The sequence below is a fragment of the Pseudorca crassidens genome, chromosome 7, assembly GCF_039906515.1.
Source record: "Pseudorca crassidens isolate mPseCra1 chromosome 7, mPseCra1.hap1, whole genome shotgun sequence".
NCBI classification, from domain to species: Eukaryota; Metazoa; Chordata; class Mammalia; order Artiodactyla; family Delphinidae; genus Pseudorca; species Pseudorca crassidens.
In genome coordinates, this window is record NC_090302.1 from 47,826,224 (window position 1) to 47,850,389 (window position 24,166).

Genomic DNA, 24,166 nt, shown 5'->3' on the forward strand with positions numbered 1-24,166 from the left:
TTATAATTAATAAGTCAATGAAATACAATCTTTTTTTAAGTGCTGATACATTTTTTCTTTATATTTTTTATTATAGTAGATTTACAATATTAGTTTCAGGTGTACAACATAGTGATTCAATATTTTTATAGATTATACTCCATTTAAAGTTATATAAAAGAATAGCTAGATTTCCCTGTGCTGTACAATATATCCTTGTTGCTTATTTATTTCATACATAGTAGTTTGTATGTCTTAATCCCATACCCTTATGTTGCCCCCCCATCTACTCTCTCCTCACTGGTAACTAGTAGTTTGTTCTCTGTGTCTGTGAGTCTGTTTCTGTTTTGTTATATTCATTTGTTTGTTTTATTTTTTAGGTTACACTTATAAGTGATAATATAGAGTATTTGTCTTTCTCTGTCTGACTTATTTCATTAAGTAGAATACCCTTTAGGACCATCCACGTTGCAAATGGCAGAATTTCATTCTTTTTTATGGCTGAGTAATATTCCATAAGTATAATCTATTTAAAATTTAGGCTTTTTAAAGATATTGAATCCAGTTTTCTCTCTATCTAAAGCATTTCACCAGCACACAACTCAAATAATACTCTGCTTCACATATATGTATGTTGAAATATATGATTAATTTACTCAGTAAGTTTATATTAATATCATGTAGCTTGAGAATTTGTGAAAACATGCTGTATTTCCTGGTCTGAGGTTTTTCTGTTTATTTTTGAAATGGTTTCAGTGCTTAGAGTGTTCTGTAATGTCCCTTTTATAATATAAATTGATTAAAAATAAACTGAAATATGAAAGCAGTTCTCTGCAAATTTGTATTTTTTTCAATATTTGAAATGTAAATAATTAAGTTGTGTCTTAAGGAGTTTTTTTTTTTAGTTTAGTTTTGTTCAAAGTTAAATTCTGCTTTTTGACACTTAAGTTTATAATCGTAAGTAGCTTATTTACATTGCCTTTTCATTACTCTTTTTAAAAGTCCTTTTTTTTTTTTTTTCCTCCTAACCCCAAGGTTTCGGCCTCATCAGGATGCAGACCCTGAAAAGCCACGTGTTGCTGCTTTAATTGACAGGCTCATTGCTTTTAAAAATAATGATAACGGAGCTTGGGTCAGAGGAGGAGACATTGTCGTTCAGAATTCAGCGTGGGTATTGTCTATGAAATTATTATCTGATGACACTGATGTATTTACTTTTTAAGGCTTTTTAAAAAACCCAGTAGACTGAAAGTACAGTGGGGTTTCTGGAATCATAGTATCATTACTAATAGAAAAGCTCTGAGGAAATATGCCAGCATTAACTGACTGCAAATGTTTGGAATCGTCTCATTCTGCTGCTTTTATTGGAACTGAACTTGTCTGGTGACATGAGAGCTTTTTGATGAGATTAAACAGAAACTGGGACTTTAACTTTATGTAACAAACATGGTCTATGTCAGAGCGCTAAATAAAGATTTTGAAACTACCTGCATTTTTTTCCTTCCTTTTGGAAACTCAGTTTCCTGATGCTCTTCCACTGCCATTCAAAACAAAAGTTTTGAATTCTCCCTTAATAAGTCTGTTGACTTATGTTAACATGACTTGAGGCAGTAAGCATCTCACTTCTTTTCCATTTGTATGATTTTAGGAGAAGTCTGATGTATGTTGAGGTAAGATTTGGTGTTCAGGAGTCTAGAAAAATGTTTTTTTCTGGCTGGTACTGACATTAGCTGCTTGGCATTTTACCATCATCTCTGACTTTTATCATGAAAAAAATGGATATTGTATAAAATCTGTAGAAATAGCTTGGGTATTAATGTTGAAAAGTTTTGAAGAGAATACCATGATCTAACTATTAAAAATTAGTCGTTCCTTGGTATCCGTGGGGGATTGGTTCCGGGACTCCCCATGGGTACCAAAATCCTGATGCTCAAGTTCCTTATGTAAAATGGCATAGTATTTGCATATAACCTACACACATCCTCCTGTATACTTTAAATCATCTCTATTACTTATTATATCCAAGACAATGTAAATGCTATCTAAATAGTTGTAAATGCAATGTAAACGCTATGTAAATAGTTGCCAGCACTGGACAAATGTAAGTTTTGCTTTTTGGAATTTTCCAGAATTTTTTGTTTAATATTTCTGATCCACAGTTGGTTGAATCTGTGGGTGCAGAACCCAAAGATATGGGGGCCAAGTATAATGATAAAAATTATAATTATAGCTAACACCTGCTGCTTACTCTGTGCCAGACACTGTTCTAAATGGTTGACACTAATTAGCATTTTAATGCTTTCAAGTATCCTATGAGGAAGCTTATATTATTATTTCAACCTTTAGGTGAGAAAACTGAGGGGCAAACAGGTTGAATAACTTGCCCAAGGTCACACAGCTAGTAATAGGCAAAGCTGAGATTGGAACCAGGTGCCTTCACTGTGGAGCCTATGCTTTTCATTATTGGAAAGTGAAATTTTTGTGTAGTCTTGGACAGTAAACATTACTGGAACTTCCTGGATTTTATGACAATTAAATATTTTGAGCGAATTACCTCTTCTTATATGATGTGATAAATTAAAATGTTCCCTCATTCTCTTTTTTCTTATAGATTTGCAGATAATGGAATAGGACTGACCTTTGCCAGGTTTGTAATTACTTTTAAAAATACTTACCTGATTATTTTAAAGCTGTAAGGTAGAATAACCATGATATATATTTTTTGATAACACAAGAATGTTATATCATTTATTAACATTAAAAAAATTAGCACTCACTTCCTGATGCCACTTGAGGGCCAAAAATACATTTTTATTGATTAATTGAATTTATACCAAAGTAGGAGATGAATCTAGCTGGAATTACACAGAAGGGTAGGCCCACCATGTTTTTTGCTTAAAAGAAAACACTTGATCTTTAGATTAAAGATCTTAAAAAACAGGGGAATAAAGAGGAAGGGAGTAAAAGTTGGGAGCAGATTAAATATTTTCTTTCTTAGAAGTTGGTCTAATTTCACAGTGGTCTTTAAGAATGAAACTTTTTATGTTATATATTTTTCTCCAGATAACAGTTATTCTCATTGCCGTCTTAAACATGCTTGTCCTCTAATTATTGTACAGGGCAAGTTTATTCTCCTCATTTGCAGTATTGTTGCTTGGGACTGAAAAAATTAGTTGTTCCTGTAAATTAAATCTCATTTGTTTAAATCTAATTTGCCAAGCACATATTAATTTATAAGAGGTATGTTCAATTTTGAGGCACCTTTTGGTGACTCACTAATATGTATCAGAAAAAGCTACTGGCTACTTTGAAAATTTTTAGGTTTTTAAAGTTATAGCTTGCCTTCATTTGAGGGTCAATTTAAATTTCCTAGAGATGTGTGGTTAATGATTATTCTCATTTTAACAGTGACGGAAGCTTCCCAAGTGATGAAGGTTCCAGCCAAGAGGTATCTGAATCTCTCTTTATTGGGGAGAGCAGGAATTACGGATTTCAGGGTGGTCAGAACAAGTATGTAGGCACTGGAGGAATAGACCAGAAGCCTCGGACGTTACCCAGGAACAGGTGAGCATTGCTTTATCAGAGGAGTGTTAAATTTAAACAATAAATGAAAACCTAACCCCCTTACAAAAGTTTCTGTAATAATCCTGTATCGATTGGTTCCCACTGTGACACTTTTCCGACCTTATTATTATTAAAACTATTATTCTTGTTGTTATTATTGCTATTACTATTGTATGTATTCTCTGGAATTCTGGAGCGTTAACTATTAAACACTTTATAGATTTCATTATCAATTTTATAATGAAGGAACCTATCTTGTTTATCCTTCCTGTATAAGGCCTTATATAAGCTGGTAATCTTTTTTTTTTTTCTTTCTTGAGAGAACTGCCAAACCATAAACTATGGACATTGAGTCGGTTTTCCCTCAATATGTGATGTTAGTTTTCAGAAATAGCCACTGGAAAAAGGAAATTACCTATTGAAAAGAGTCCTAGAAAATGAGATGATAGATGCCAAAGCTGACTCAAAACCTAACCACAGGTGTATAATTAACAGTGTTTCAGATGTTGAAAGGGTATGGGGGTAGACTTTTGGCATGTTTTCTTCCAAAATAATCACAGGCATTAAAATAGTACTTAGTACTAGAAAGATTCTTCAGAACTTTTAGGGAACTATTACCTAATTAATCTGTACCTCAGTTCTGAGACACAGTTTGGAGGTGTCATTTTACTCGCAGGAAAACCAGGTAGAGAAAAACTAGTGTTCTAAAGGCCTTACATTGGAGCTAATGTCAGAATTTATCAAACATCAATTCCCTTAAAGCTATACCCTGTGTCTGGATATTGGGCTAGGACAGGTCAGGGGGATGGGGCAAACATAGTTGGCTTTGGGGGACAGGTAATGAGTGTTGGCCAAAGGGCTTAACTAGCTTCTGGCAAAGGGCAGCCTATGCTTGGCTCCTCTCGCCTGTGTTTGTTGTTGGGAAATATTGAACGTCTTTACTATATGCTATGCTATGTGTAGAACTCCTGTTCGACCGTGGAAGCCACTAGGAAAGGAACTTCATGGATTTTTAATGGCAAACATTTATTAAATGCTTATGATGTATCAGGCCCTGTTCTAAAATACTTTATTATTCAGTTAATCCTTGCAAAGCCCAGTGAGGTAGGTGCTGTCATCATCCTGCTTTATAAGTGAGTAACTTACTAAAAATAGCTAAGGTGGGACTCGAACCCTGTTAGTTTGGCTTCAGTGCTCTGCTCTTTACAATTAGGCTAAAGCTGCCTCTTCTAATATGTAAATTAAAGAAAAAAGGCTGTATTAGTTGGGTATGGGCTGCAGTAAAAGTGGTGGCCAATTCAGTTCCATTATTTTTATTTTACACTGGCCTTTAGTTTTATTTCAAAATGCTGTTGCTTCTTTGCCAAGGAGGAATTTTTGAAATGAAGATTCCTAGTTGGTCAATGGATCCAGTTTTTATTTTACTGTATCTTTACAACCTTTTCTATGGCAGAGGACCGTTTTGTGATGTATCCTTGGAAAAACATCAGGAGGCATAGATTTTTTTTTTTTTTTTACATCTTTATTGGAGTATTATTGCTTTACAATGGTGTGTTAGTTTCTGCTTTATAACAAAGTGAATCAGTTATACATATACATATGTTCCCATATCTCTTCCCTCTTGCATCTCCCTCCCTCCCACCCTCCCTATCCCACCCCTCTAGGTGGTCACAGAGCACCGAGCTGATCTCCCTGTGCTATGCGGCTGCTTCCCACTAGCTATCTATTTTACGTTTGATAGTGTATATATGTCTAGAGGCATAGATTTTTAAGTAGGCTATTTGATTTGCTTGCTAGCATCTATGTTTTTATTGTAAAACACCACCAAGCTGTAAACTAATTAGTTGCTATAGAAGTCCTCTGCAATGCCATTAAGAGTGTAATGGGGAAAAACCTAAGGGATCCAGAATATTATGGGTTTTGTACATTAATTACGGTTAATAATATATGATTAGTAGGTTAAGGAGTTTGTGTTGGAACAGAAAGGAGTAAAATGAATAAAACGAATTTCTCAATCTAGCCATCCCCTTTGACATAGTAAGCCTTGCAGACTTACACTTTTGTACTTTTAAGCATATCATTTCTCCTTACTATCATTTAGTGGCTTGAAAGGAGGTTCTCTCTGTTTAAGCACAGATTTGTCTTTTGTTCTCATGCTAGAAATTTTGGAACTAAAGCTAAAATGTATGAGTTATCAAAGAAAAGATCTTAACCGAGTTGATTCAAGGAAGCCAAGTCACCTTTTTAGACAAGCCTCCATTCTATCCAAAATAGCATCTCTCTTCTACCCAGTCTATTGTATTACTATGTCTTTACTTTCTTCAAGCACTTATTATCTGAAATTGTCCATTGTTTTTCTGTTTGCCTTTCTCACTGCAGTGTAGGTTTCATTTGATTGGAGATCTTGCTTGGTTACCACTGTATCCTAGGATTGTGCTTGGTGTATATGGGATATTCAACAGTATTTATAAAACAAGTACGCAAGTGAAGTGCTGTTAAAGGGACGGGCCCATATGCATTAAACAAAATCTTGTATCTCAACAGGACATTCCCAATTAGAGGCTTTCAGATCTATGATGGACCCATTCATGTCACCAGGTGCACTTTCAAACAATATGTGCCAACTCCAGATAGGCATACCAGTGCTATTGGCTTCCTCATGAAGAATTCTTGGCAGATAACCCCCAGGAATAACATCTCCCTTGTGAAGTTTGGTCCACATGTAAGTATGTTCTCATGGTTCCTACACAGTGAGTATGGTGGGTAGAGGAGGGATGGCACATTTCCAAAGACGAAAACACAAATGAAGGGTTCGCACTGAGTTTTTACGATTGGGAGGAGAAATCTATGCAAGAGCAACTCCTAATTCCAGGTACTCTGTCCTGCTGAGTTCAAGGTGAGAACAGAAGTCCCATGTGACCTGGGGTATTTCTGATATTCTGGTGATATCTTCAAAGGGAAAATGACTTAAAGTGATGACACAGGGATGGGAATTGTAGAATTTCATAGGAACAAGAGGACATATAATTTGTTGAAATTCAGTATAATAATCCATGAAGAGATTTGGGTTTTACCTGGTATTTTACTTTCCTGGGGTCTATTCTTCTGGGGAACTAGAGGATAAAAGATTGGGAAAGAAGAGGAATAGTGGGGTGATATGAAACAAATGAGGTTCTTTCTTATATGAACTATTGGAAGGGTTTTATGAAGATTGCAAAGAAGACTTAGAGATAATTGTTTACAGTGCCGTAGGCCACAGAAATAGTTTTCTTAGTAGTTTCGTCAGTACCCTCTTTACCATTAAAACACAGGACAATCTGATTATATACTCCCAGCCTCGCCCCATCTTTCCACTTCTAAGATGACAGTGGTGTAGAGATTGAGCCTCAGACCGTATTGCTTTCTGCTCCCACAGACACAGCCACAATTGGAAAGTGGCTCGTAGTTCTCTCATTCACGTCCACAGGCAAACTCTGTGGTTGCCCAGTTTAAAGAGAACTTAAGATAGTTTACCAAAGTCTATATGTGGTTTTCATGAATAGCTGAGGCATGGAACAGAGGCCCACGTGCAAGCTGGGTTGTCAGCTTGGTTGACTGGTTCTCTTCTAGGCCACATAACTCCAGGGGAAGAGGAAGAGCTACACTGTGGATAGGGTCCCACGTAAATAAATAGGGTGGTTCTTGGATTACCTCTCCAGTGTAGAGGTTAGATGTTCGCTTACTGCCCACGTGGCTCTCCCCATGCACAGAGTTTGGTGATCACTGACATGGTCATACTGAAAAAAAAAGTTTTTAGATGTTTCGTTTGTTGCAGAGTTCTAGAGTTCTAACAGCCTAAGAGAATCCATGCTGTTTAAGTTTAGTGTTTCATCCGCCTAGAATTCTCTAATGTGGCAATGCTCTGAAACCATTCATAAAGGGAATGGTCTGTCATATTTGTTAATCCTAAAGAGGTGGACAGTATGCCCTATACTTCTTTTAGATTTAACCATAAGAGGTATAAGGAAAAAGAGAAAAGAGCCTAGAACTAAGAATTTAGAGCCACTTGTCCCACACATCACTGATTTTCCATTGAGCTGCTTATCATTTAGATGTTCAGCTGATTTTAAAACTTCCCAATAAAAGCATTATAGAGGTGTATCTGCATGGCTTGAATAACATTAATAACTTACCACTAATAAGAAGCAGCTAAAGATAATAAAGCATGTAACCTGCAGCCTGCTTTGCAGCTGTGTACTATGTGTTCGATAAGGGCATTGAATTAACATTACCCGACATGAAAATTACTGAGCTGGACTTGGTCTACGTTGAGGAGAGAGAAGATAACACACACTTTTCAACAAGTTGTAGTGAGTCATGCAACCATACCAAGGCAACACTTAGATTGTGTTTTAGTTTGGAACTGTACTTACTTTTTGGTGGGAGGAGTCATTAACAAGTTAACTAAAGCATTTGGAGTGAAATAAAATGATTAGCTCAGGAGATAGAACTTATAATAGATTTTTATTTAATTGAGGTATAGTTTGCATACAGGGAAACGCAGAGATCTTAAGTATAAAGTTTATAAGTTTTAACAAATACATATGACTGCATAGTTCCCCTTCCCACAACTATTCTAGTTTCTCTTGCCATGGATTAGTTTTATCTGGGGAATAGGTAATAGTTTTTAAGTTAAAAAAAGGGAAAACACTGAAGATGAAATTGAACGCTTGCTGCTTGAACTCTACAAGGCTTTGGGAAATTTTTTTCCCCGTGCATGTCATAATTAATCAAAAATGTTGGTTGACAATTATGCTGTGACTCAGAACTGCTTTAACCTTAAAGTAATTGTAATGGATATGAAGTTGGGTCCTTGCAGGGAATGCTGGCTAACATGTCAGGAGCCCTCATTTTATGATGTCCCTGTTTTTCATTGTTTTCAGGTGTCTCTCAATGTCTTCTTTGGAAAGCCTGGTCCCTGGTTTGAAGATTGTGAGCTAGATGGTGATAAGAACTCCATATTCCATGACATTGATGGCTCTGTGACAGGATACAAGGATGTTTACGTGGGAAGAATTGACAACTACCTGATCCGCCATCCAAGCTGTGTAAATGTTACCAAATGGAATGCAGTGGTGTGCAGTGGGAACTATGCCCAGGTAGGCCAGAGCACATCGTGATGCCTGATTCCTTACCAGCTCCTGACAGCACTGCTTCTGTGAGGAGTACTCTTCAGCTCTTCGGGATGATTGATACTTTCCAAAGCATGGGTTTTTGGGGGGGTTCTTTAGGGGAAAAAAAAGAAAAAAATTCATTAGGAATCACAGACTCACAGAATTTTATTTAAAGTTCCCCCACTCCAAACCAATTTAAAAGTGAAAAAGTAAGCCCAAGAGAAGTAAGATAACTTGCTCTTGGTTAAATATGGTTGGATTGTAGTTGGGGTGAGAACCCATATTTCCTGAGTTCCTAGACCAGGTTTTTTTGCTGTGCTACAGCTGTGTCCCCTGAGAGAGTGTTTCACTCTTTGCTTTCAGGGTTATTATCTCTATTTTATCTCTAAATTAGGGACTCTGACTTGTGAGGCAGAATATCAATAGATCACACGGAAAGTGAGATGTTCTCAGAAACAGAGCTAGGAATTGGAATGAGTGGACAAGGAAGGAATCCAAGGAAATTCTGCAAATTATATTATGATATAATGTCTATGAAAATATGAAGGGGATGATATAGATTGGGAAACACTTCTTTGAAAACATTAAGCTAGTGTGCAATTTATTAACTGGATGCCCAGTATAAGAGGATGGAATAATTAGGGAGGTAGTATGTTAAGAGCACAGATGCCAGAACCAGATTGCATGGGTTTGAATTCTGGCTTTGTTACTTCCTTAAATATGAGGTGGGTAAGTTAATTAATTGCTCTGTGCCTCTGCTCAGTGAGGGTAATATTAGATCCTCTCGTACGTGGCTGTTGTGAGGATAGAATGCACGAGTATTGGTAAAGCATTTCACCCGTGGCCTAGCACATAGTGAAGTGCTTGCTGCAATTAGTATTATTTGAAGAGCAGGGCTCTAAGTTGCAAAGATGATTTTAATAGTGGTATTTGATGGATGACAGATTGCAGAATGGAGGTACCAGTTGCCCAGAATTTTGAAGAGAGCAGAATTTTATTTCCATATTTTAGACAATTACATGGTCATATTTAATAATAGATGTTAAGAGAGATAAAAGAATAGAGGGGGGCTTCCCTGGTGGCTCAGTGGTATAGACAAGACAAAGGGCTTAAGAGGGGTAAAGATTAGAGAGCTTTTTCTGGTTTATTTTAATGGCGTATTAGCTTCTTTGTTGTGGGATTTCTCATCCCCATGGGAGCGAGAGGAGTCATACTTGCCTAAGTTCTGGGAAGGACAAGAAAAGGATGGAGAAATAATTATAGTAAAATAAAGAAGAATGTGGTTGAAAATGTGATTTCTTCTTCCATTCGTTTTATTCTTAACCAGAATTGCCCTCTAAAATTAAGTTGACTCATTAATGCCTAAGAAGATATAGAAATTCTAGAATTAGAAGATAAAAAGCTTTTAATTCTTTAGTAGCTACAGTTTTAGTTAAATTTCTAGCCATGTGTATTCAAAGGTACATGTATCTGTCTTAAAGTGGTATGTGCTCACTCATGAAAACTTTATATTTTATTATAAATGTCTCTATATAGTCTTTGGATTTTCTAAGGTATTTGAGAATGTGAACCTGATAACTTCTAACTTAAAAAGCAAAGTAGTAATTCTATTTTTATTTGAAGATGAAGAAAGAAAAAAGTGTCTAATACTGCCCAGGTGGCTCTGGGAATGGTAGGACAGAAATTTTCTCCTGAGAATTTGGGCTGGGAGCCCAGATATGTAGCCATTTGTTATTTCTTGGATGATGTATAATACTGTATTTTTTTAACAAAAGATAGAAGCAACTGGATCTCAAGATAGAATAATCATTCTTTAGCTATTTGTAAATATATTTTAATGGGATGTCTGCTCTTTGCTGACCCAAGGGTAAAGGTGCTCAGGGAGAAAGGTGGTAACATAAGGAGAATGTGCCACCTCAAATCCTTCTTGGATTTGGAAGAAGGCAGGATATATATATATGTATGTGTTTGGTGCGGGGGTGTATTCTATTATATTTTAACCTATTATATAATGAAATACAGATCAAATATAAACATTTAAATAAAGAATAAATAAATATAATATATTAAGCATATATATTTAAATGTAGTCTCAAAATATGTATTTCCTGGGCTTCCCTGGTGGCGCAGGGGTTGAGAGTCCACCTGCCGATGTAGGGGACACGGGTTCGTGCCCCGGTCCAGGAAGATCCCACGTGCCGCGGAGCAGCTGGGCCCGTGAGCCATGGCCGCTGAGCTTGCATGTCCGGAGCCTGTGCTCTGCAATGGGAGAGGCCACAACAGTGAGAGGCCCACGTACCAATCAATCAATCAAACAATCAATAAATTCCTATCTCTATTTTAATCTTTAAGTGGTGTCAGTAGAGAAGAGTACTATAGTCAAACATGAATGAGAGTTAAGAAGACTTTCTGGCTCAAAGAATTTATAATTGAGGAATCAATATGGATAAAACTGCAGAAATCAGAGAAACAGAAAACATAGAGAAGTAGCGTGGATTAAATGCAACATTCTGCAAATGTTTTAATACTTCTGGGGGATTCTGTTACAGGATACTGATTTGTTTTAGGAAATTGTTCTGAGGTTTGTTCTTTGGAGGATGCATTTGGGGAAGATTTTGTTTTGGCACAGTATGGGGCTCAAATGCCACTGGAATAAATTCAGGGCTTTCAAATTTGCCTCAGTTTAATATGTTTTTCCAGTTTTTGCAGAACACTTTATAACTTTTTTTTTTTTTTTAATGGGTGGAAAATGACTTCTTGGGCTGATGTAGGTCATGGAAAATTGAAAGCCAAAGCTCTGAGATATTTTAAATTTCCATCTCTTATTTCAGAGGAAAGTCTTTCAGATTTGACTAGAGGGTATCAGTTTTCACATTAATGTACTAATTTTTTGTATGTGTGTACTTCAGATTGAGGGATTTCTTTGACAGGCTATGTAAACCCACAAAGGTTTTATATTCTAACGAATAAGCTGGCCTGTTGTGGAAGAGATGATGAAGATCTTGGCTACCAGAACACATGGTCTGTTCTTACTATTTCAGCTTAAGCAGGCTTCATTGTAAGTGGAGCTTAGGATGAAGTTGGCTACTACTCAGTCAGTCTGGCACGGATCATAGAATCTCTCTTTTGAAAGTAGAGACGTTTGACTTTGTGCTAGATATGTTTTCTTTAGCTATTTAAATTTTCATTCTCTTCCCTTTAATCCTTAATTATGTTTTGAAGGTCTATGTGCAGACATGGAGCACTCAGAATCTGACTATGACCATCACACGAGATGAGTATCCAGCCTACCCTATGGTGCTCCGGGGAATTAACCAGAAGGCAACCTTTCCACAGTACCAGCCTGTGATCATGCTGGAGAAGGGCTACACCATCCATTGGAATGGGCCAGCACCGAAGACTGCTTTTCTATACCTCATAAACTTCAACAAGTATGCTTCTATTACTGTTATTTCAAATAGTTGGGCAATTAATAATTTAGTGGAGAAAAACAACCTATCTCCTTTGTAGCAAGTAAAGAACTTCAACTTTATGTACTTTGTTCCTCCTGTGGGGAGGCTATATATGTTATATTGATGGAATTAAGAGATTGTATAAATTGAATTCTGTCCTATTAAAAGCATGTCTTTTTCTCTATGGTCAAGGAATTGTGGGCAGAAAGCCATTTAACGGTAGGTTTTAATACCGTCTGCTGAATACTTTAATTCTCTGTAGCTGGGATGGGAATAAATTTTATCTGGTGTTCCAACTGAGCACTCGGTTACCTAGAAAGTAAAAAGATTTTTGAGGCCAAGTTTAGACTTGACAGAGGAGAGTAGTATGACTGATTATTCATGTCAGCAATGGGCAAGAAGTGGAAGAACTGTGGCATGGATAATGCCAGGTATTTGCCATCCCTGCCAGAATGTGAAAGCACCTTTCTATCCCTTCTTGATTTCTCAGTTGTCTGCTCTAATAATATTACTTTCAATCAAGGGCTCTATTTTTACATTAATTTATTTAAGCGTTTACTGTGTGCCAGTTGATATAAAGATGACTGAGAGAAGTACTTGCCCTTCAGGAGCTCACAGTATACAGGTAGAACAAAATTTAAGTAAATAAACCAGTACTATTTTTTAAAGGACAAAAGATAAGAGCAGCTATTCTGCCTAAGGGAGTTGGGCCAGGCTGCACTGAGAAGTGATAACAAGCGATCAGTTTTGTTACAAAAGCAGCAGAGTTGGGAAAGGGCTAGTTCTGCTCAGGGACTGTTAGATTGAGTGTGATGGGAGCGTAGGTGGGGGAAGTTACAGAAGATGAGACTAGAAACAAGAGCTGGGACTATCTAGACGTGTGATGGTTAACCCATGGGACTCCATGAAACTGCTCAGATATGTACCTGAAAAATTGGTTTGTTCACCTGACGGTTCATAAAGGCTGACTCGTCAGAACTCTCTTAAAATACCCAATTGGAATGAACAGAGATGGACATAGAACGTATAGGAATTCCCCTCCAAGGATGGCTGAACATCATGGTAGATGCTTTTATTCTGAGATGATAGGCCTCTGGCACATGCTCTAAACTGAACCATTACTATTTTCCTGTAACACTGGCTGCTGCTTCTCTATGCCCTTGCTGGACAATTGCACCTTCACTTACTGAGTCAACCAAGCCAAAAAAATCTCAGGACTCATCCTTCCCTCTTTCTTTTCTCTCATTTCTCCATCCTATCAGTGGCCAAGCCCTGTTGATCCTATGTGCTTAATGTTTTCAAATCTCTCCACTTCTTTCCACCGTCACTGCTTGTGACTGCGTTTAGGTCATTAGCCTCTCTTGCCTGGATCCCTGCAGCAGCCTCCTATTCGGTCTCCCCACCTCCCTCCACCTTCAATCCTTGGTCCACATTGTGTCCAGGGTGTGGGTTCTAAAAGCCAATCTGATATCGTCACCTCCATCAGTGAGCTGCCTAGAAGTCAATGAAGGAAAAAACGATTGTCAGAGAGGGTGGAGGAGATATATGAAAGAGTGATCCGCAATACAAAAAGTTATATCTGGCAGGTTATGAATCTGAGGTGAGGTATTATAATCAAATGGTATGCAGAGTTCTGCACATACAAGGCATAACTTTTGAATAAATACTAAGAAAGTAAAAAGATTTTAAAGTGAAAAAAAGGATGAGCGCAGAAGTTTCAAAACTCTATATGGGCTTGAAATTCAGTCCAACTTTCCTTGTTTAATTATCTAAAAGTTTGTAAAAGTTACATCATGGGCAGAGGCAAGAGGAGGAGATGGATAATTTTTTTCCAAATTTAATATAATTATAGAGAGGTCATGGATTTTGTCATAGTGGCACTTATGAAAATAACAGTTTAAAAGTTATAAAAGCTGTACTTATGCATTAAACAAAATAAGGAAATACAGAAAAACATTAAAAAATTACAATAACCTGTAATTCTTCTAATCAAATTGAGGCATTATAAACATTTATAGGGTTCTCGTGTCTCTCCACCCTCAAGTGTTCTCTGAGCATATAAATATGCCAAAATTTATTTAACTACTCCATTCCCCTATGAACATTTAGATTATTTTTCTCCTGCCCCTCTCCCCCTTTTGGTATTACAAATGATACTGGATAGAGCATCTTTTCTTATACATTTTTGGTCTGTATTTCTAATTTCTTAGTGGGATTACTGGATGAAATCTGTGTGAACAATTTTAAGGCATTGTTACATATTGTTTTAAAATTGTTTTGAATGATTAAGAAGTTCTGGAAATGGATAGTGGTGATGGTTGTACAACCTTGTGAATGTACTTAATGTCACTAAACTGTAAAGTGAAAAAAGGTCTAAAATGGTAAATTTTATATGTCACCACATGTATATTTTGCCATAACTTAAAGAATGCCAAAAAAAGAAATGATTAAAAAGGGGAAAATATTCTTAATGGTTTTCAAAAAGTATTAATTTTATATCTTAGAACATTAGGTAAGAAACAACACTATTGGCAATTTGGTAATATTCATCAAAGACTTTAAAAATGCATACACCTTTATCTCTAGCAAATTTACCACTAACAATTTATCCTAATGTAATTATAAAAGATAAAAATATATTTATGAATTAAAAAATTCTTTGGAAAGATTTTACCAGCGTACGCTTCCACTATCAGGCTATTAGTGTTTCTTCCATCTTAGTATACCCATACCCAACTGTCTCAATTTTATTATCTGCTTGCAGTATCTAAGTACATTTTATCCAGCTTCTCTTCACATTCCCTGAAGTCCTGTTGAAACCAAGAATTTTTTATAAGCCATATCATTGTTGTACATATATTGAGGAGCGGAATTTGGGTAACATGTAAAAGTCGATGATTCATTAGTGTGTTAGGATTCAGGACTTGCATTGTTAGTGGCTCCATACACAGCAGAAATTTAAGGAGAAGACCATGGCTAAAATTTACATATGCTGTAATACTCAAAATGTACTGGCTCAAATGTGAATTCATGTTTTTATTGTCTCTCCTTTATAGGAATGACTGGATTCGAGTTGGGCTCTGCTATCCGTCAAACACAAGTTTTCAGGTTACCTTTGGCTTTCTACAGCGGCATAATGGCTCATTATCCAAAATGGAAGAGTATGAGCCCTTGCATTCGCTGGAGGAATTGCAGAGGAAACAGTCTGAGAGGAAATTCTATTTTGACTCCAGCACGGGGTAATTCAGGGCAACGAGTGAATGAGAATTATTGCTGTTTTTCTTTAGTGGTGAAATTACTAGTTCTTCAGTGTAACTAAGAATAGATTGTGATGTGACGGCTGCTTAGAAAAGCAGCTGATGTGGGTAATTCTCTGCTCATCACCATTAGAGGTTTAGAAGAGAACTAGAATGACTCGTAATTACAGTTGGCAGTAGGAATCGAGTGAGATGTTTGCTGTTTACCTATTAAGGCGATTTAGAAAGAGAAATTATCCTTGTCAATAAAGAACCAGTAGGCCCAATTGAAAATTAAAATAGTGTTTTCCATAACGACTCTAAAGATGATTATTTCCATATGATATAGTTCATATTTTAGTGAAAGCTCATTTTTCTCTTCCTTTAAGACTATCTCTCAAGTTGACCTTGGGTTTTAAAAAAATCACGGTGTAACCATGGCATATTTGCTTTCAACTTTCTCTAGCCTGCATCTTTCCACTTTTTAGTTCTAATCCTGTTCACCTGGGGTCCTGTTGGCTTTGTCTGCTTTTATCCAGTTACAGTCTCTCAGCCTTTGGGTTATGGTAGGCTCTCTCTCCTGTACTCTTCCAGAAAGTAGCATGCTCCTTCATTATCCATCCCTTAACCTGGCATTTCTACTCTATGTCATTGTCTAGGTACTATAAAGATACTAATGTAAATAAGGCACATTTCTTCTGCAAATTCACTGTCCATTGAAGGATGTGGGCATGTAAAGCAAGTAGTCAGAGCGCGAAAGGTTTAAATGCTGCAAGTCCTATAGTGTGCCTTTTGAGGTAACCCAGAGGTTCAGCCTTGGGTGGCCAGTGACAACCCAAGAAGATAACACTGGGGCTGACTCTTGAGGAGTGACTAGGAGGAAGGTGTTCCAAGGACAGTGTGGATAAATGCATGGAGGCATGAAGAACATGGCACGGCATGTTTGGGGAAAGACAAAATTTCCTACTGGAGAGAAGGGTGGCAAGATTGACTGTGGGGGAATGAGGTTAGGGTTCAGTCAAGTGTCTTGTTAACCTTTGAAGAAGATGCAACTCATTTGCCCTTCAGGGCTGGTGCTGCAGCCAGTGTTATCAGCTTAAGTCTTTTTTTTTATCATCATTATCTCTGATTTCAACTTCAGCAACCTAGTTGGGGTTTTATTCTATAGATGATAGAACTGCCACATTCTCAGTTGATTTTCCACAAAAATAAATGGAACGCCCAAATTTGTAAGGACAGTCTGGTGATCACAAATTAATGATTGATATGTAAAAGGATGGGAAGTATTTCTTCATCTGGATATTTCTAGAGTCCTTCAGCCTTTGAGGTTCAAATTCTTTTTTAATTCTATTCATTTTGATGATTTAAATTATATATCAAAAGTCCCATGCCTAATCAAGTCCCTGTCATTCCTTATATATATGTTAAAATTACTGGATGTTGGAACAGTGGCTGATTTTCACCTCATCACAACTTTGTGTTGTTCACTGACCTCATATTAAAATGTGAACTCTTTAAGAGTGATGTCTCCAAAGAAAGGACTGCTATGGGCTGTCATGTAAGGGTTCAGTAAACCAGGCACTTTAGATGTTGCATTGCCTTCCTCAATTCTGAAAGTTGAGCTAGTGTGGGTCCCCCTCTGGGAAAGCAATTATTACCAGGAAATTCTACTGATCCAGGGTGATCTTCTATTTTGTTGGTTCTTACTTTGCCAAGCAGAGCTGAGTTTATAAATAGAAGGTTCTTCATGACTGCAATTGGAGAATTGCAGTTGATTGCCTGACTTTATATAATATTCTGCCTTACTTAATTGTGTGATCTTGGGCAATTTAGTGAATATTTCTGTGCCCCAGTTTCCTTATCTGTTATTTGGGAATAATAAAAACGCTATATCATATGGTTGTTGTGAGGTTGAAGAGCACACAGTTCATGCAAATCATTCAGCATAGGGCCTGGGATGTTGTACGTCCTCAATAAAAGTTTACTGTTATAAATAAATAAATAAACAAACAAACAAATAAATAAATAAAATGTGAACTCTTGAACTCCAGTAATCAATCGCATTTGATCAAGTCCTTTTTAGAATCTTGACTTCCTTTGGTTTAGAAGGCCTAGGTTTGCTGACAGACATTGGACTACTGCCTGGAACTTGCTTTTCCATTCATCTTGGCAGTAGGAGGAGAATTCAGAATGGGTAGGACTGTTCATTTCACTTGATTTTGGCCAAAGTACAGACAGAAGGACCCCAGGCCCATCTGCTCTTAGTAAATATCACAGGAATTGATTTGATACCATATCTTGGCCTTAACCAAACAAGTCTCACAGTTGGTGTTTTAATTATTCCAGTTTTGTGCCTTAAACCAAAACAATTTGTAAACCAAAAGAAAAAAAAAAGAATAAACCACACTAATTTACCAAATCCTAAACTCAAGTGTAAAGTTTTCCAAGGAATTCTTGAGCCAAGCCAAATTCCATCCTCCTAAATTACCAATTGAACTAATTCAAACCAGAAATCGACTTTGATACTGCCCATAACGACTGAATCAGGTTATCAAAATATTTTCTAAAGTGGTATTGCATTTGACTTAGAACCCTAGGAGGGTAGAAAGGAAAGAGAAACAACTTTATTGGTTTTGTAGTTTATTTTTCTTTAAAAAAAATTTTAATTTATTGGAGGAATATCCCTTCTGGCCGTGAGCTTATTTGAGGAATTTTTGTAAGTTTTTGAGAGTTAATCTAACATCTGTTGGACTGGTTTCTGTTTTGTGCAGGTTGCTGTTTTTGTATCTAAAAGCCAAAAGCCACAGGGATGGTCACAGTTACTGTTCATCTCAGGGATGCGAAAGAGTCAAGATCCAGGCAGCAACGGACTCCAAAGACATCAGTAACTGCATGGCCAAAGCGTATCCCCAGTATTACAGAAAGCCATCAGCACTCAAGCCGATGCCATCCATGCTCAAGGGACTCTGTCAGGGCTGCGGAACCCATCAGGTAAACAGGGAATAAAAGTGGTCTGTGGTCCAGGAGAAAAAGTCAAAAGGTTCTGTGCAATCAGCACATTTTTTTTTTGAAACATCTGTGCTGCCAATTTATAAATATTGCATGGTTTCCCCTGAATTTTGGCCCATTCTAGAATGTGATGCTCATAAGAAGCAACCAGTCCAAATTTATAATAAAACCACCTTCCCCCTGTGATATATCAGTTTGCCCTGGATGATTGTGGATTTATTGGTTGTCATCTTTTCTTTCTCAGATGTGATTCCATTACAGTATCGCTATTTCGTTTGCATATCAGTGATATCAAAAAATAATTTGTTTTCTTGGAAGTGTGAAATTTATCTTCAGAAAAGGCACTTGTAGGAAAATTGTTTCCTTCAAGATGAAAAGCCATTAATTTGAAGCATGTGCTATTATGTTTACCTGTAATTAAAAGTACAAACTGACTTTGGCTAGAAGTGAAATGCTTCTTGTGACATATTCTTAATGAGATGGTCTCCTTCTAGATCTTGAGAAAACATGGCAATGAAAGTAAATCCAAAGTATGAGCTAAAATCAGGCATGGGGTTTCCGAAGGAAGTCAGACTAATTCCAGGTGAAAAAGAAATACAGAATTAATATTGCCCTAATTGATCTTTAACCTCTATATAAACAAACATGGGTCAAGAAGAATGGTTCTCAACTTGTGGTCCCCAGACTAGCAGCATCAGCATCACCTGGGAACTTATGAAAAATTCTAAATCTTGAGTCCTACCCAGTTCTACTGTATCAGAAACTTCAGGGATGGGGCTTAGCAGTCTGTGCTTTAACAAGCCCTGGAGATCATTCTGATACATGTTCACATTTTAGTTTCACTGGCCTAGAGGAGTTTTTAAAAAGTCCTTATTGCCACAGAAATGCTTGCTATTAATATGGAGAAAACCTCTAAATCTTTATTTCTTATCATTATAAGTGATTTGAGAAAACAAAAATTCTTCCATTGCACAGGTTCTTTATTTCTAATTTTTCTTGTTTCTGTCCATTGGAGGCAGTAAGAACAGGGAAAGGAAGGGGGTTTTAGGCTTCCTATTGTGATATATGATAAGTATTTTTCTGATGACAACTCACTGTCATAGTCTTGGTTGCTCATACCCTTGAGCCACCTCTATTCTCCAATTCAACTAAACCAACCAACCAACGAACAGACCAAAAAATAAACCAGGTACATGAAGAAGTTTACGTGAATCCTTGCCTGTCATATGTAATGTTTTGACTGTTAAAGTGAAATTTTCAGATAGTCTTTGTGGGGAAGTAAATTTTCCAGCCTAATTCTTAAGTTGAATTTGTTAAGAAAGTCCTTCATTACTGAAAAAACTTCAAATAATTTATAATTATTATAAGAATTACTACAATTTATAAAATAATTTAATCATCTTCAGAACTATTCTGGGCCTATCTTGTTAAATGGTTCCATGCATTGACGTTTAGCGTTCTTTATTCTTTGGGCTTAAAACATTGATCAGGATTCATTTCTTAAAGCTGTATCGACTAGTGACCTGGCAGTTGAGAAGTATTTGAAGCATCTGGGGACATCACTTTTACTTGGAAATTTGAGGGGAATTTTTGTTTTGAATGTCAAAAACCCATGTGTATTAGAAATAAGTAGGAAAATTCACATGAATTTTTTGACTTCAGACCTGAGACTTCAAAGCAGTGTCCAGCTTCTGAGTGCTTAATATCATGATTATCTGCTCTTGCCATGATTATTTGCTCTTGTTGACATCGCTTTATAAGGACATACACTTTTTTTTTTTTGGCCATGCTGCGTGACCTGCGGGATCTTAGTTCCCTGACCAGGGATTGAAACTGGGCCATGGTAGTGAAAACGCTGGACCTAACCACTGGACCACCAGGGAATTCCCCAGGGCATATGCTTTTAAGTGCTAAATTGTGTGAAGAGTTAAGAGTGCTTTTGAATGAAAAGACAGCCTTTAGGGAGGAGGTGGGTGTTGGGGTTTGGAGACTGGCAGTGATTTGGAGTAGAAGGAAAAAGGGAAGGGTGTTCTTGGGAAGGGAACAGCATTGGAAAAGGCAGGGTAGCAGAAGAGGAGGTAAAGTGCTTGTGGGAAAGTGAGGGAACTGCCCTGCATGTTGAATGTGATAGAATAGTGGGAAATAGGGTCCTGAGTGTATAAGACTTGACTCTATTTGTGGAACATTTTGCAGGTCTGGTGGAGGAATTTAGACCTGGTGATGTACAGACCCCTGAAAGTTTTTAAACAGGGTAGTCCTTGTCATCTACACTTCTTTCCTCAGTCCTGGAGTGACTGAGTCCCAATTCAGAATAACTAGTCTGAAAAGGACCTTTGAAAAGATTTGTGACTGTTTTTGCATGAAATGTTTACAAAGATTTAGATATAAAGCATATTTATGTAGTCATTTCTAGAACTGATTTTATTAACAAGATTACAATGATTTGAAACTGAGATTGCTCCAGAAAGTTAGGAACATACACTTCTCGTATAAAGCCTGTATCAAAAGATAGAATTCCAGGTCATGAAATACGTACAGAAAGTTCAGAGAAAACAGAAATAAAAACAAAAACCCACTCACTGGCTTTGGTATAGTTGAGTTTATTTTGAAGGATCTTTTTGGAGGAAGATGCAGTTGACATAGATATGGAACTTCTTCCCTGTTTAGGTGGTGTTTACAAGTGATCCTCATAAAAGCTACCTCCCTGTGCAATTCCAGTCACCCAGTCAAGCAGAGACTCAGCGTGGAGACCTGTCTGTTATTTCTGTGAGTACCATCTGGTGTGTACATTGCCTCAGCTTCTCAGTTTTACATTTTATCCTGGTAACATGAATTCTCTCTGGCAACATTCACTTGTTTATAATCACATTTTGATTATTAGTGGTGAGCAATACAGTAGAGGTGTAAATACCTCCTAAACATTTGCGTTTTAAATAAATAAGATAAATTTATTAAATTTTTTTCTCAGTCAATTATGTTTATTGATTACTTTTAGGCGAATGTTAAAATTATTCAGGTAATTATTCAGATTTCTTTTCTGTAGGAGACAAGGCGTTTTTGGTTTAAAAAAATTGTCATAGGGGCTTCCCTGGTGGTGCAGTGGTTGGGAGTCCACCTGCCAATGCAGGGGACGCGGGTTCGTGCCCCGGTCCAGGAGGGTCCCGCATGCCGCGGAGCGGCTGGACCCGTGAGCCATGGCCACTGAGCCTGCGCGTCTGGAGCCTGTGCTCCACGGCGGGAGAGGCCGCAGCAGTGAGAGGCCTGCGTACCGCAAAAAAAAAAAAAAAAAAAAAAAATTGTCATAGATAATCAATATGCAGAAATTTTAACCTTGGATTTTGAAGCTTAAAAGAAGTTCCCCAGTTATTTGTTTAAAATATGGGAAGTGAAGGTTTTAAAATTTCCTCGGCATTTTATTTTGAAGTTGCCTGGTTCCCATTTTTTTCAGATGAAGAAAGTGAAGATGCAAAGTGTTAGTTGTCTTTTTTAAGTAGGTTAATGGGAGTTAAAAGCCTTAGCCTCATATCAATACTGGAATTTGGGCTAAGAGCCAAGCTAGCCCGCAAGGTAACCAGCTCTAGGCATGTGGCCTGTCCAAAATCGAGTGCATCTATATAAAGAGCTCTTTGGGTAGGAGGTATCTAGCCATCCAGCTGATACCCAGCTAGGGTCTGGGCTCAGTCTCATGTGGTCTCCTTAGGAGATCGGTTTTTTTTAAGTGGTGGACAACACATTCACAAATCCCCATATATGTGAGCAAAATTAAATCTTACTCTTTTTTTTTCTTTCCCAATCTCTTTTATTGTATTAAAATACACATAACATAAAATTCACCATCCTAAACATTTGTAAGTTTATATAGTTCAGTGGTATGAAATACATTCATATTGTTGTGCAACCATTATCCATCCATCTCTAGAACTTAACTCTGAATTAAGAACTTTTTAACAACCCTGAATTAAAAATACTGCTACTTAAGGGGGGGGGGGCGTGAAATGGGGAGTTATTAATCAAAAGGCATAAAGTTTCAGTTGAGTAAAATGCATAAACTCTCAAAATCTGCTGTACAACATTGTCCCTGTAGTCAATAGTAATATATTGTTCACTTAAAATGTTTGACGATGGATCTCATGTTAGTGTTCTTACCACAATTAGAAAGAGAGAAAGAGTGAAAGATCCCTATGTAACTCAAAGATTTCTCAAGTATATATACCTATTGCCCTGCATTAGCATTTCTTCATTTTGTAGTATGTTCATGATGTAATTTTATTGGTATGAAGTTTGTTAGCTCAACATCTCAATGCAGTCAGCTGTATGAGGAACCCATCCCAGCCTACTTGCGTGGAATCTGATGGGTGTCAGTTGCAAAGGTAAGCAAGTTGGTGCCGAGTCTCTCTGCTCTGCTAGCTCACTAGATAATTAAAGAAGATATTGTTTTGCCCAGACTGTCTCAGGTAGGGTATTCCTCTGGGTCTGTAGACATTGTTTGACTCCATTGCTGCACACTGGGTGCCTGGGACCCTAAAAGAGATCACAGAGGACTGTGTTTTGTCACATTTACCTCCAATACTTTTCACATGCATTACCTGAAGAGTCTTTGCTGGACATGGCCTTGCTTTAGTTTTTACGGAAAATTTTGTGTTTCCTTTAAGTAACAGGTTTTTGGGGGGGGTACTTTTCAAGGGGACAGTTTGGGTGTGTTAGGGATCATTATGTATATGTTTTATCAAATGTGTCTCAGTTCTAAGTATCCAGATTTTTAAAAATAAGTGAGTCACTTTCAGTCTTTCTAAATATAAAATGGCACTTTATGTCAAGCACTTCTGGAATTATTCTCTAGACTAGGGCTATTTAAATATAGGCAAAAAACCATTTTGTATTCCTATGAGATCATTAGTGATTAGAAATAAAATTTAAGTATAACTTCTCCAAGGAAGGACAGGTGTAGTGAAGAGAGCATCTCTCCTTTGTTAGCTTTTTTTTTTTTGCAGTACGGGGGCCTCTCACTGTTGTGGCCTCTCCCGTTGCGGAGCACAGGCTCTGGACGCGCAGGCTCAGCAGCCATGGCTCACAGGCCCAGCCGCTCCAGGGCACGAACCCGTGTCCCCTGCATCGGCAGGCGGATTCTCAACCACTGCGCCACCAGGGAAGCCCTTCTCCTTTGTTAGCTTTTAACATAGTTTATAATTTCACACATTTTAAAGAGAAAGAGTGCCTATGACTTAAATTAATGTTAAATCATTTTTCAGTCTAATAAGTTTTTTTCCCTTCCTTTTTGGTTGAGGAATTAATGAGATTTGGATGTATCTGGAATTCCTTTTTCTTGAAAAGGTCTCAAACCATTAATTTAAAGAGGACAACTGGAAATTTCAGTTCACAGTAATGGTGAACAAGATATAGTAATACCCTGTGGCTTAAATCCTGGTAAAATTACCATTTTTCCATTTTGATTTTAAAGGAGAGCTATATATGGAACAAAGGAGATGAAGCAATCTGGCTCCTCTGTTGTTCTAAATCTAAGCTATAATGGGGGGGTTTATGTGGGTTAAAGCATGCTATCTATTTATCTATCTATCTGACTAGATATCTATTTCATATAGATACATGTATTTTTCCTGAACCAATGTGACAGTATCTGAGCTGCAGTATAGAGGCTGCCACCCGATCACTGAGTTGGAAAGCTCTGACCCCATTGAGAGACTACGTGTGTAAGAATGAAGGCCGTGAGCCTGCAGAGAGAGTCACCCTGCTCAGCTGAGTGTGGGCTGCCATG

At 37.4% G+C, this 24,166-nt stretch overlaps 1 protein-coding gene across 6 annotated transcripts in view; it reads left to right on the forward strand.

The window, feature by feature from the left end:
• The window catches only part of CEMIP2 (cell migration inducing hyaluronidase 2), a 78,947-nt gene that overhangs the window by 50,582 nt on the left and 4,199 nt on the right, over positions 1-24,166 (forward strand). For 5 of the 6 annotated variants that reach the window (XM_067744173.1, XM_067744177.1, XM_067744172.1 and 2 more), the window contains 9 exons: positions 1,015-1,146; positions 2,591-2,626; positions 3,388-3,543; positions 6,088-6,265; positions 8,466-8,681; positions 11,919-12,127; positions 15,205-15,387; positions 18,156-18,375; positions 21,061-21,159. In XM_067744173.1, the coding sequence (XP_067600274.1) occupies positions 1,015-1,146; positions 2,591-2,626; positions 3,388-3,543; positions 6,088-6,265; positions 8,466-8,681; positions 11,919-12,127; positions 15,205-15,387; positions 18,156-18,375; positions 21,061-21,159 (1,429 nt within the window). Of the gene's footprint in view, positions 1-1,014; positions 1,147-2,590; positions 2,627-3,387; positions 3,544-6,087; positions 6,266-8,465; positions 8,682-11,918; positions 12,128-15,204; positions 15,388-18,155; positions 18,376-21,060; positions 21,160-22,673; positions 23,392-24,166 lie in introns of those variants that run through there. The other variant, XM_067744175.1, reaches the window with a different exon arrangement.